The sequence below is a fragment of the Pangasianodon hypophthalmus genome, chromosome 25 (genome assembly GCF_027358585.1).
Source record: "Pangasianodon hypophthalmus isolate fPanHyp1 chromosome 25, fPanHyp1.pri, whole genome shotgun sequence".
NCBI classification, from domain to species: Eukaryota; Metazoa; Chordata; class Actinopteri; order Siluriformes; family Pangasiidae; genus Pangasianodon; species Pangasianodon hypophthalmus.
The window spans coordinates 18,446,061-18,459,761 of NC_069734.1; the positions used below are offsets into that span (position 1 = coordinate 18,446,061).

A 13,701-nucleotide genomic window follows, 5' to 3' on the forward strand; every position below is an offset into this window, starting at 1 on the left:
AACAGCTCCAGCCAGAGTGCTTTCATTGTTCACTTGTTTAGAAACTCAGCACAGTGTTGGTAGGTGGGAGGGGCATATGCTCTCTCCCCTGTCACTCACTAGGCAACCGTGAGCTTGTCTGCAGAAGAGGGTGAATAGCGCTTTCCTCCAAGCGTGTTACGCCATCATGTGACTCGGCATAAGCAGCGAAACATGTGGTTCTTAAAGGACGCATGTGTTAGAGGTCACGCATGTGTTAGAGGTCACCCTGCCCGCTTGGTAGCTGTCGTATGATAGCCAAGAGGTGTAGCAGGGTTATGTTGTTACACCAGATTCTAAATTTTAGTTATTTACTTTATTTTATTTTTAATAATTATTTGTTAGGGGGTATTTTATTTTGAAAGAAGGGTGTGCACTCTTATTAAAGGTAATAGTCACACTATGCACGTCGGCTGACGTCGTACGCACGTGAGAGGTATAAATTGCAATAGGAAGTCATCCTCTTTCCTGCGATGTCACTAGAGAGGAGAGGTACGATTTCATGAGCTCTGTGCATCTGATGTTGAATTGTTTTATAGGCGTTCATGTCATGTTTAAAAGATCAACTGTGAAAAAGTATTCCATGTGATGTTATATTCGACCATTAGTTCAAATTATCAGTCGGTTAAATGAAGTTGATTTGAGTGCTGTTATTGGGTGAATAGTGTATTGCGTGAAATGGCGGCCTGGTGTGTAGTGTATATAGATATACTTTGATAAATAACATATATATAAAATATATAATTGTGTATATTTTGTTAGCATACTAAAGATATATAGTTTATTAATATGATGGGCATTGCATCATTGTGTGTTGTGTGGTTGACTACCTGGTGTACTTAAATAAGTATGCTGTGATTAACAGGCAAAAGAGAAAGATTTGCAGATAACAGTACTTGTCTGTTTGTGTTTTACTGCACAGAGAAGAGAGAGAGAAAGCGCTGCAATTAAATCACCTTTGGCACGACCAGATTTGTGTGGAAAATCTTTTTATTAGCATCAAAATAACACAACGCAGAGGAAAAACCGTTACACTGGCAAGTCACTAAATTGGGCGAAATGAATCTTTGCTCGGTGGTGCTGCTATGGCAGAACTTTTGCATTGATGAACAGGAAGTGAGTGGCTGACTACTTGGTTCCACCCATAATGAGTCACACACTTTAACAAAAGAACCGGCATTGCGCAACAAGAGGCAGTCTCATGGCGGTCATTTCTAGATTACACTGGTTTCTCACTGCCGTAGTGGAAACTAACGTTTATTAGCTGACTTCAGGAAGACTGTGCTTCAGACACCATCAGAAAACATCCAAAAAGAACCCTAGACTGCAGGTAAACCCTGAACTAACCTACTGTTAGATTCACTTCAGCTTAAAGCCACACTGCTTTGTAGGGAACTCATTAACTGTGATTTTACAGACATACACGTTTAAAAAAAATTAGTACTTGGCTTGTGAGTTAATATTTGGTTTGAAGCTGTTTATTAAATTGTTTTCTGACTTGCAGATTGACTTTCTGACACTTTTACAACATCGTATGAAAGCATAGCCTGCTAAGCTGATGTCACTGGTGTCGAACGTGACAACCTTTAATTTCAGTCATAGATATTATGGTTTTTCCTGCTTTTAAATTATTTACCAGCAATCGTTGGTTTTCAACTAAGTTTTGAATGATGCACACCGTCCTTTATTTACAGTAGATATAATCACTTAAGTGTAGTCAGGTATAACGTTTAGGACAATGGAAAGAGAATACAAAAGTTGAAAAAGATCACTCAGACGGGTTATTAGCGGGAAGACTGAGTAATGTTTACATAGTAGCTAACTAAATCATCACATGAGTTTGATTTGATGTTGCCTTCCTGACCTAAAAGTTGCTTCATGGGAAAAATATAAGTGTAAATATAGCAATTTTAATACCTGCTCTTCTGTCTTGTTGTTGTTGTGCTTTTCCTTTTTATAATGGCAGAAGAAAGGAAGGTTTGAGTGATCACTAGGCAATTCTTTATTTCTATAAATATAACTTTGTCACTGATAAGGCAACAGACGTGATTAGACTCACACTCGCAACCACTGATTTCAGTATGTTCATTTTTTTAGAATAGAGACAGATCTTAAGATATGAAAATATGTTCAGATAGGTGCCTACCTAATCTTAGTGGTCATGTGGTTTGCCAAAATCAACAGCAAAAAGATCTTAACTAGTACATATTTGCATTTTGGAAGGAAAACCTATCACATGAGCTGATATAATGCAATATCTAAACCTTTTTTATTACACAGAGTTGTGTAATGATTAGGCTTCAGTAGCAACAGATTGCATCTAGTGGATTAGTTTACATTAATGTAGCGGATTTGGGTGTGTTTGTACAGGAAGCACCAGAAATGCAAGGTACATACCTGCAATATAGATAATATAGCATTACTGTAAATATAATGAATCAGTCTCATGAAATAATCCCATTAGGCAATTAGTCTCATAAAATAATCCCCCTTTTATTATGCGGAATTTTAATTAGAAATTCAAATGACAATTAAATAAATCAAAAATAATTAACGTCTCAGTGTTAAAACTTTAACTCAGAGATATAATTATCAGTGCTTTCTGAAAGCGTCAGTGCTAGCTCTAGCAGCTAGAAGAAAATCAAAGTGAGATTCTTTTTTTTTTTTTTAAAAGATGATTAGTTTGTATTTCAACATAATGGCATTGAATTATAATACAGTCGAAACGACACTCAAGTATAAGAACGTAAACCTTGCCTTTCAACTTGTCACTGGGGTTTTCAAAATAAAGCGACGAATGCTGCTATAGTTACAAACTGACATGTGGAAATTGTTCATTTAGTTTGTACAATCACAAAGAAACTGCAAAAAGCGTAAACTCCTCTGTCCTAAAGATATCCCGAAAATTTAAAGTGACAGCTTTACCTCTGACGATTACAAAGCGCTGACACTGGAGACTCCTTCCTTAACTGTTAAATAAACACATTTCTCCTTACAGGAGAAAAATAACTTTACTTCACCATATAAATGATGATTTTTTTAGTCTGTTTATGTGGAGAGTCCCTGTGAATGAGCTGTTGCTAAAGAAACAATACAATCGAGTGCATTAATATAAACCTGTGATTTGCAGCTACACTATTGTCAGAGCTGCTGTTACAGAAAATAAATCAACACCTTCTGACCAATCACAATCCAGATGGTTTCTGCTAAACACAACAAGGCTGTCTTGCTTTTAAACACCTGCACAGTTGGTTTAGATGAAACGATTAGATGAAAATACTTCCATGCGACTTTAATGAATAAAAATAAACAGTATTTTTATGGTTGGTTTGGTGCTGCAGTCATTAAAGGGGTTTGTGGATTTCTTTTTACATGTGGTTCCTGGATGTACAAAGTTCAAGAATCTGACACACAGAGGTACAGTAGATGCAAACCAGGGTGCAGACGTTCTTCTAATAAGGACATGCTCAGGTGGTTTCATCTCCTTATATGGTCTTCAAAGTTGGTTACCTTATCAGAAAAGCAGGGAGGGCAAAACAACCCGGTTAACTCCGTCTTCTTTAATCTTTACTATTCGATCTGCACACCTTGTATGACCAGTAAAGCCACCTGAAGTTACCTTCTCCTTATATGGCCTGAGTAAACACATGTATACTTGGTACTGTAACCATGGAGATGCACGGAGACCAGGGGCATGGACAAGGTTCTTCCTCTTTCACCCCCTGAGCCACATGCTCTGATCAGCTCAGATTTAAAAATTTAAAACCAGTTTTAGAAACGTTTTGTTCTGCAGTGTTAGCGTGCGTGTACCTGCATTGCTCCAGTGTTCAACCGATTCAGTATTTTTATTAAAAAAATAAATAAAGGAACTCATTTGTCATCTGCAAACTTCATGCCATTGGACTATTTTGCTGTCAAAAAGAATCAAAAAAAGAGAAAAAAAGATCTCCATTTAAGGTAAACACTTAAATATGATGCTTGTGTTAACTTTTTTTTTTAAGAGTATTACTTCGTACGTACAACGTTTGCTGAAATTAAATATTGTAAAGCTAAGAGTTTAGGCTACTTGTTTTAAAGCTGTATATTTCTATGTTTTGTTCATTATGTTGTTAAATCACAGTGGGAGTCATGAGTAGCGGTGCAGATTTAATTTATTTACAGTGTAACACACCAACCACAAACACAAACACCACGAAACAAACACGAGGAACAGCGAGACAAGGTAGCAGCTTAAACATAACATGAATAGGAGAGAACAACAAACAACAACGACAAAAGCTAGACAGTGGGTGCTACACAAGACAGGACTACATCCTACCGACCACCTAGCCACATACTAGCAACCTACCATAGCGAACATGTAGCAACACCCTAGCAACCACCTGGAATAACTTAGAAACTGGCATACCTTAGCAACAATCTAGCGACAGCCTAACAACCGCCTGGAATAAAAAAACAACCACCTGGGATACTATGGCTTCTGCCTAGCACCTACCTGGAATAACCTAGTAACCACCTGGGATATCATAGCAACTACCTAGCAACAGCCTAGCAACCAGCTGGGATATCATAGCAACTACCTAGCAACAGCCTAGCAACCATCTGGGATACTATATCAACCACGTAGTAACAGCCTACCAACCAGCTGGGTTGCCCTAGCGACCACATAGCAACAGCCTAGCAACCAGCTGGGACACCATAGCAACTACCTAACAACAGCCTAGCAACCACATAGCAACAGCCTAGCAACCAGCTGGGATACATTAAAATGGTGGATGCTTATTTAAAAGAATATTTAGTGCATATGATTTTCAGTTAGATGCTGTATATGATCCCTGTGCTGGTTACTTACATAAATAAATTACTGATGAATACTAACTTCTTTAACTACCTGTTTAAAAGCTGCTGTTTTGCTGTTTTTTGCTTTAAAGCTTAATTCATCTCTCTCTTTTTTTTTGTATTTCAGCGATCATGTGCAATCTGTTGGGAACGTTCATCTTTATAATGAGTAAGTCCATGAGTCTGACCAGTCTGAAAAGATGCAGTAAAACCATGAAGTGTGCAATTCTGTGCAGAAACATGCGTTTAAGAAGGTGACAAGTAATGAAGTGTGTGTGTGTGTGTAGTGTTTTATCCAGGGTCTCAGTTACCTAACCCTGTAGTGAACGTAAACGAGCCCGTCCTGATCACCTGCAACAGAACATGCTCAGGTGATGTTAAATGGATGTTGGCGAAGCGGCCTGAGATACTCGTGAGTGAATGTAAGAGGGGCGCTTGTGTTGAAGGCCACGGATTCGAGAACCGAACAAGGCTCGAGCAGGGAAAACTGTCTCTTCACCTGAACGCTGTCATGTACAACGACAAGGGCTGGTACATCTGCTACTGCGACAACTCCGAGATATGCAAATCTCATCTGGAAGTAGTTTGTAAGTCAATCATTTTTCCCTTCTATGTAGATTAGACCTAAGAATTTTAATTGTTCAATATTTACTGAACTAATTTTGAAGGTAAAGAATGTAAATATTTAATCTGCACTCTATGATGTAAAGGAGGAGCCTTCTTTTTTTTTTTTTAATTATTTCTCCTCCTTTTAATTCCAGCTCCTTGTTCCCTAGAAAGTCAAGTCAGTCTTTGTTTTTATAGAGTTGAAACCAGTTTGTTCCCTAGAAATGAACCTTGGAGTCGAAAAGCTGATGTCTGTTAAACTGATTTTGACAGTTGGCTTACAGTCTGTTCTCTATTTTGCATGAAGTCCCTTATCCGAAAAACGTTTGCGTCGGAGCGAACGTGACCATCCCGTGCTACGCTAACACAGACAAGCGTATCCCTGACGACGACATCTACATTCGGTGGGAAAAAGATGGCAAACTTGTCGTGAAGCTTGAGAAGGAGAAGATGAGCTACGGTCCAGGTTTCGAAGGTCACGGCTTCATTACAGCGAGCCAGTATAAAAACGGAGACATGTCCCTGACCATTCCCAAGGTCCAGCAGTCTGACGGAGGAGTGTATCGCTGTACACACAGACATGAGGAGGAGGGTCAACCAGAGGCTGTCAATCTCAGCATCAGTGGTGAGTGTTTCATTCGCCAAAATGCGACAGCACAATGTTCTCACTTCCATAAAGACCTGCACAGAGCGGCAGAACACACAACACTACACTGACTATGTCGAAGCGTCCTAAGAGTGCATTTCCCCTTCGATGATGTTCTTCCATGACTCGTTATCTACCTTTAAATGCTTTTTAAAAAATTATGTTAAATATAAAGACTTTTTCATACAATGAATGCAATGTCAGGGCATACGGGACACATATTTGCTGAATAAATGTCAAGCCTCCATGTTTTATTACTGAAAATCTAAAACTTTGCTTCCCTACACATAATTTTTACTCCCTATAATGTAAAGTTTATTACTCATTGCATAACAATTTTTTAAAATAATTTAATTTTAAATTTTCATTTATTTCTTTCAGAGTGTGAAGCAGTAAAGCAGTCCACTTTTCCATGGTGGGGAAGTCTGCTGTTGGCTGTTGCCTTTGTGGCTGTTTTTTATGTTGGTGGACTTTTCAATAAGTATTTAAAATTTTCGAAATATTGTATTACATTTATGCATCAGAAAAGACTAGAAAAACTCCATGATAACAAAAGATGAATGATATTTCTAAGCTTTTTTTCCGAAGAGAAAGCGAGGAAGAAGCCTTGAAGAAAAGAAGGTGAGCAACAGAGGCTGAAGCTTTCACAGCTTCTGCCACTAATAAAAAAAGGAAGCTGTCACTATGACAACTGGTGAGTTGGAATCACAAAAAGCATTGAACACATGGGCCTGAAAGTTCAGACACCAACTGCTCTGAACTGCATATGAAAAATCCAAAATCCATGTAGCATCGGGTCCAGAGTTACATAAACGATTGTGACGAGGCTGATGGGATTTAGAGGGTGTTTGTACTGGCTATTAGTTCTGAGGCTGAGCTGGAGAAGCCAAACTATTCGTGATGAATCTGTCTTGCTTTTTTTTTTTTCTTTTTAAAGAAAAAGTGTGTCAATAAGAAGCTCGCACAAAAGTGTAAGTGAGACCAATTTTTATGAAGAAGCAAGTGTCACAGATTCAGTAAATGGTCAGCCAGCTAACAGTGATCCACACATTTTAAAGGCAAAGCCTGAATCTGAATATATTTTACTAACATATATTTATATATCTATATATATACGTATGTTTTTTAAATAAAACTCGTAGATTTCTTTGCTATTAAAATGTATCATGTTGTAAATAAATGCTGATAAATGCTAATAAAACATTATACTAATAAAAAAGCTAAAACAAATTATGTTAATAAAAATTCTGATATGTTAAATCTGCTATAATCTGTCACGTTATGCTACGCGATTAAAATCTGTAACTAGTTCTAATGACAACTTGTAATTTAATACTGATAAGCTAATGAAATGTGTAATGTTATACTTTGTGGATAAATCTGTTGTGATTGACTTTTAATGTTATGCTGTAATTAAGTTCTGATTAGCTAATAAAATATATTGAAATCTGTCGTGTCGTAATTGAGTTCTGATTTGCTAATGAAGCTGTCATGTCAGAATTCTGTTCAATAAAAGGATAATGCTTTTGAGTTCTGCATCATTAGTGAATTATAAAACCGTTATCGATGTGGAAATTAGCATGTATATGTACAACATAAGTTTAAATTTAAATTGCTATATTTACATAATGTTTCCTCCTTCCACCATGTTTCCTCCTTTCATTAGCATTAAAAAAAAATTGTTAAAATATAAATATACTTAACTTCCCTCCTACTTATAAATCGATATATAATTCAACCCCAAATTATACAGACTGCAGCGTTAGCATTAGCATGAGTGTTTTAGCATCAGAGCTTTATTAATGGTAGCTTTATTTCATTTCAACACTTCTCATACAGCAGAGGATAAAGATGCAGAATAAATTGAGAGAATAAAATACATTAAATTGAAAGAAAAAAATTAAATAAAATGTATAAAGTGTTTCAAAGTGCATTTGGAATCAGCGGAAAGGATCGTAGCTTATGATTTGTTTAGCTTAATGTTAATCAGCGTGAATGTTAGCGATCATAAGTGCGGTTTCTTTTGATCATCTTGTGAATGATGAAAAAAGTGTGATGTAGCACAGGGGTATCATGGGAACAGGTTTTTATTGTGTAAGATGTTAGCAGTGCAGATGTGGCCAGAGGTTTTGACCCTGATGGCGTCCCATATTTACACAGGGACGTTATAAAGCACGTTGGCATGTTGCATAAATCACGGACTTTGGTTAGAAAAATAAACAGAAAAAGTGTTAAAATGGGCTTTTTGGGATTGAAAATTTCAATTCAACTTAATATACAAGGTCAAGAGGTCACAGAGATTCCATTTTGTATTATCAAATCTTCTTTTAACACACATTCAACAACTTGGAAATGCTAATCTGCTACATCACACAGGTGTTTGCTAGCTGAAAATATTTCCTGAAAGATTTCAGGTAAGTGCGTTGCTAACTAGCTAGACTAGCTGGATTGCTAGCTAGCTAGCCTGGTAATTGATAGCAAAGCAACACTCTACAGAGAGTACACCTAAGCCTTGCTAAGCTAGCAAGAGTTCCTCAGAGATTTACAATCACTGGCTTGCTATCTAGCTAGCTAAGTGACTAGACTGTTTATTCTGCATTCGACTTAACTTCTTTCTTTTCTTTTTTTTTTCTAGTATGAGATTAGATATCCTGAGTTATGACTTTAGTCAAATGCAGTGTAGCCGACTAGATAATTTGCTAACTAGCTAGCATAATATAGTAACAAATTTCCATCAGTTGTCATGTTAAAATACAGGAGTTAACACATAAAACCTTTGCTTTTTGTTTTTTTTCCAAATATTAAATATTAAATTATTTTACTGTTTACTGTTAATGCCAAAGGAAGTGAACAAGGCTGTTTTATTAAAATAAAACTACTTTTTAGCCAGTAAAGTCTGAAAGTCTTTCGCTAAATTGAAGTCGTCTTGTGTTGGCTGCATTTTGATTTTATTCGCAGCAAATAATTCCACTGAAGTGTAAAAAAGTGTTATTATTTTTAGAGAGAGAGGAAGGAGAGTCCCTTTAAGCTAGGCTATGTTATGCAAGTTAGCAAGCTAAGTACTAGCAATTTCAAGTCATTTCCTCAGAGATTGACGCTACATGCGCCTCAGAATTTCAGACCTCCGACTAGGAAAAAAAAACACAACGTGGAATTCCTGCTCAGAAACCCGGGGAGGTGTCCTCGACCCCAGGTTTAGCGCGATGTCGTAACAAAATGGCCGCTCGGCCTGTTGACCAAGTCCATTTCTAGACTTTAAAATGAGATTATAGTCGTACTTGATTCAGACACATTAGTAGGTTTAAAACTATAAAACACTGACCAAATAATTCTAGATGGTTCTGAGAAAATAAATACATCATGAAATTTAAAGTTTATTCATATCACTAACATTAGCGGATGGCTAGTTCATTGAGATTTCCTGCAGGCGTCCATGTTTTTTCTCACATCGTAACTATGAAAATCAGTGTAGTTCAGGACAGCGTTACAGTCACTGGCTGGTTAATTAGCTAGCTAAGTGGCAAAAGTGCTTCGCTAGTTTGCTAATGAGCTACTTTGCTAACTAGTTCCCTCAGTCGTCAGGTACAGATGCATTCTGCCTCGCTGCCTCATCCCTCAGACCTCCACTGACTCATCTCACTTCAGTGAAGTGGATAAACGGGCATCGCTATAGCTGGAGGGATGCAACGAAGAGAAAATAATAAAGGGGAAGTGAATGAGGATGTGTTAAAAACAGCACTGGAGCTGACAGGCTCCAATTGTTTCGCTAAATCTTCTTGCGTCAGCTGTAGTTTCGCTTCGCTAGCATTTTAAAACACCGAAGCCTTTTTTTTTTTCTCCACAACAAATGAAATGCTATAATTCTCACCCTGAGCTCACTGGGGTGTAAAATCCAATTTCTTTTACTCGAGAGAAGAAAGGGATCATTTTCTTTTCTTCTAACCGTAAAACAGATCTAACGTCCTTGCTAATGCTTTGGTTTAGCATTAAGCTCATGGTGTTGATGCAGAAACAAATTATTCTTGATGTATTAATGATTGGGTCTGAGCTTCATGGCCGCACACCACACGAATGGTCGAGTTCATTTTTAAAGATTTCAAATATTTGCTAAGCTCGAATGCTAATCCAATTAAACTTTTGCTAATCTTTCCGCTAATCAGTTCTTAACTTCCAGTCAAGCGTCTGGAGTGTTTAAAACATGCTTTAAATGGCAAAGTTTAATGTAAAAATTGTGAATAAACTATATTTCTAGAAACTTCTGATGAACTCAATGCACGCTAGCAACGTGCAACTTTAAATCCTTGCTAATAGAGGATGCTAATTTTGCCATGGTTGCCAAAAGTCTCATGTAAACACAGCAATGTCATCATGTCCAGATCCGGGAAGTGCTTTGCGATGACAGGGCTATAAGCGGGAATAATAAAAGTTTTGGCACCCTAAAATAAAATAATAAAACCCGCACATTAAATTATTGCATACAAGACAAATGTAGTATGTTCTCAAAAAAAAAAAAAACAACAACTTTCACGTGCTAGGGCCGTGCTGCACGTTTTAACCCTGCTGGCTTTCCGTACGAGGTCACTGCGTTATGGAGGGGATGCTGCGGGATCGTTTCATCACCAGCCGAACCTCCACGTCCGGTAAACTGTCCTGTTTGCTCTGAGCGCAGCCTTCGTCAGCGACAGCCATGTGCAGGTCGAAGCGCAGAGACACAGATTTCTTCCTCAGCTTCGGGTTTCCTTGGAAAATCGATCCTTCCCACTGTTTAATCACCTTATCGATCTTCTCCGTTCTAGATGAGAGAGACAGGAAATCACCTTTACCTCACACGTAGCCAATTAAAGACATGACATCTTTAGTTTTGAACTACAGCTGAGATGCTAATGTACCTAACAATTAGTGTTAAAGGTATATTTTGTACCTTTAAACACCCAAAAAAAACAGAAAAAAAGAAAAAAAAATGGGTACATCTTTATTTATTCATGCTAGCTTGATTTATGCTAAGCTAGCACATTACTTAATGCAAGTGCTAATACTATCTGTCTTTAGGACACAGTCTAAACATGCTAACAGTGCTAATTCACTCATTATCAGTAATCCAGCTGGCAAAGAAATTAGTTCGAAATGTTAGCATGCTTGGATGCTTTGATGCGTATGTAAGATCTTTGAACTGTTAGAGCCTAGCTAATTTCATTTTTGTGTAAAATAAAAGCTAATTAGCATGATTTTGTGTTAGCTTAGATTACGGCGCTTCTCCAACAGAACCTGTTTTATATCTTGTAGCCTGTGGACAGCTAATGTTCAGCTAAGTATTATATCATGTATTCAAAACAAAATACTAGCAAGCTAGATTTTAAATAGATTATACACTCCAAGATGGCTGCCTCTAACGTTCTTGAACATTCCAGAGAATTCTGTTGCTTGTTAGCTAGCATGAATGTGCATTTAAATGTACTATTTATTGCTCAGGATGTGATGGTTGTTGCATTATTCTGCGATGTGTGTGTGTATATGTTTGCTTACTCGACTCGTCCGTGTCCCTCTGCGCTTTCTCTCACTACGTTCCCCTCCACAATCTCCTGAGTCTTCACCGTGCTAATTTCCCCGTCTCTGCTCACTATGGGCTCTGACACACACACACACACACAAGCTATAACCAGATAACACATAAATAATATATTATAATGTATAAATAATCTCTGTGTGTGTGTGTGAGGACCTGTGAAGATGACGAGGCTGCCCTGTCGGTGGAAAGCTGGGCCCTGATTGGCTGGCTTCTCAGCGATGGTGCTTTCTTTCTCGAAGCCATTACACACTCCATTCTGCTGACTCGAAGGTTTCCAGGACTTCAGTTTCCGCGGCTGTCCATCGACACTGAAAAACCTGCAGAGAGAGAACGAACGCTAGCATGAATTTCACTAAACAAGCAAGATTATCAGAATTTCTCTTCAACCAATCTTTCAAAATCTCTCATTTCTTAGTATATAGTGAGACGGCTAACATTTTGTCACACTGCCTAGCATGCTATCCCTCTTTTGACTAACGTGGTTGATTAGCATGATTTTCACTTTCTCATAGTAGCTAGCTTTCACAATAGAGACCAATATTAGCATGTTTGGATTCCCTGATGAGTCGCATTAGCCTTTGTACGACAATGTCACTTTAGAAGGCTAAATTGGAGGCTTGTTAGCAACATTAGCTTTCATAGTGCCAGTGAAACACTGAGGAAAGAAACATTCGTGGTACACTTTTAGAAAAAAAAAAGGTACTAAATTGCACTATACTGTACTGTCGATGTGTTGGTACCATGAAGTGTACGCTATATTGTACGTTGAGTGTGTATCTTTTACCAAGGAAGGTAACTGAAAGTTAATTATGGTCCAATTATGTACCTTAAATCCTTTTTAAAGGTGCTTTTTATCCACATTTTTTACAGTTGGGCTTTTAATCACAGGTAAAAATGACCTAAATGAGATAAAGGAACCACTCCAACACAAGGAAAGGTACAGTTTAGTGCCCTTTTATCCACCCTTTTCTGCATACACGACCTCAGAGACGCCTACGATTGGCTAGCATCGCTATGATTGACAGGGGAGTGAGAGATTGCCCCTCCCATGCACAGAGCATGGCCAGTGTTGCTTCCTGTGACAAGGAGCTCGCAATCTCCACTCAGGAGCGCTAAAGAGACACTTTTAGGTGAACTATTCCTTTCATTAGTGCACATGTGCGCCTCACCTGCCCTCCTCGTGCTCCAGCAGTCTCCTGTAGGTGGCGATCTCTCTCTCCAGCCTCATCTTGGTGTTGAGCAGCTGGTTGTGGTGTTTTTTCTGAGCAGCGAGACCTTCACGCACGCCATCCAGCTCGGCCTCCAGCTCACACACCGAGCGCGACAGATCCCGCAGCTGCAGCGAGTACTGACGCTGTGTGTGTTTCAGAGAGCTCTGCAGACTGCGCTCCTGCACCACACACACACACACACACACACACACACACACACACACACACACACACAGAGTACTGTGCAAAAGGCACACTATTTTATTTTTTACAACCTATTATAATTTTACACACTTTGTTGTAGATTTTTATTTTCTGACTTCTACATTATTGATTCAGTGCAAAAACATTTTCGATTCCAAACAGTTTTCCAGCACAAAATGAAACGTTACAGAAAAATGTTTGTATGTCAGTAAAGAAAGCAGCAGATTCCATAAGAGACACTTTTCAGATAAAAACATAATGAAGGCTGCTGGGTTTCGCTGCAGAAATAAGAAGCGAGTCGACAGTCAAAGGCTCCAGAAGAACTGTGGCTGCTTCTGCAAGATGCTCAGTAACACTTACAGCTCATTTCCTTATAAAACTGCACACACTGCACCTCAGATACTGCTTTATTTTAAGCAAACCTTCATCACATTAAATATTGACTTTGTTTCATTTATTACTGTTTACTGCTCTTTATAGGATTTCTTTTAATGTAGAAACATTTAATTTCATTATTTTTGAAGGCATCTTTTTAAACCATTTCTTTGCATGTGCCTAAGACTTTTGCACACTACTGTATATATCAAAATTTCAAAAATTATGAACTCATT

The 13,701-nt window shown here is 38.1% G+C and overlaps 2 protein-coding genes across 4 annotated transcripts in view; one reads left to right on the forward strand and one right to left on the reverse strand.

Annotated features, from left to right (window-relative positions):
- The first annotated feature begins 476 nt into the window (after positions 1–476).
- Positions 477–7,570, forward strand: LOC113524263 (uncharacterized). Of its 3 annotated transcripts, XM_026910433.3 has the most exons (6): positions 483–510; positions 941–1,348; positions 4,985–5,026; positions 5,145–5,444; positions 5,771–6,088; positions 6,491–7,570. In XM_026910433.3, the coding sequence occupies exons 3-6, from the start codon at positions 4,990–4,992 to the stop codon at positions 6,667–6,669; spliced, it is 834 nt and encodes a 277-aa protein (XP_026766234.3). In that variant the 5' UTR covers positions 483–510; positions 941–1,348; positions 4,985–4,989; the 3' UTR covers positions 6,670–7,570. The 3 variants fall into 3 exon arrangements, with proteins under 3 accessions (XP_034155382.2, XP_026766234.3, XP_034155383.2); XM_034299491.2 differs by lacking the exon at positions 941–1,348 and having other exon boundaries at positions 477–510; XM_034299492.2 differs by lacking the exon at positions 483–510 and having other exon boundaries at positions 907–3,975.
- A 2,336-nt stretch (positions 7,571–9,906) lies between these two features.
- Positions 9,907–13,701, reverse strand: part of krt222 (keratin 222) — an 11,604-nt gene continuing 7,809 nt past the window's right edge. Inside the window, exons 6-9 of the mRNA XM_053229570.1 lie at positions 12,845–13,065; positions 11,829–11,992; positions 11,633–11,735; positions 9,907–10,901 (exon numbers count right to left, since the gene is read on the reverse strand). Coding sequence (XP_053085545.1) covers positions 10,688–10,901; positions 11,633–11,735; positions 11,829–11,992; positions 12,845–13,065 — 702 coding nt within the window. The 3' untranslated portion in view covers positions 9,907–10,687. The remainder of the gene's footprint in view (positions 10,902–11,632; positions 11,736–11,828; positions 11,993–12,844; positions 13,066–13,701) is intronic.

Bases quoted from the DNA above. Each gene is read 5' to 3' on its own strand.
- LOC113524263 (XM_034299491.2), top strand. The intron at 5,027-5,144 runs GTAAGTCCATGA...GTGTGTGTGTAG, and splicing joins AACGTTCATCTTTATAATGA to TGTTTTATCCAGGGTCTCAG. The intron at 6,089-6,490 runs GTGAGTGTTTCA...TATTTCTTTCAG, and splicing joins TGTCAATCTCAGCATCAGTG to AGTGTGAAGCAGTAAAGCAG.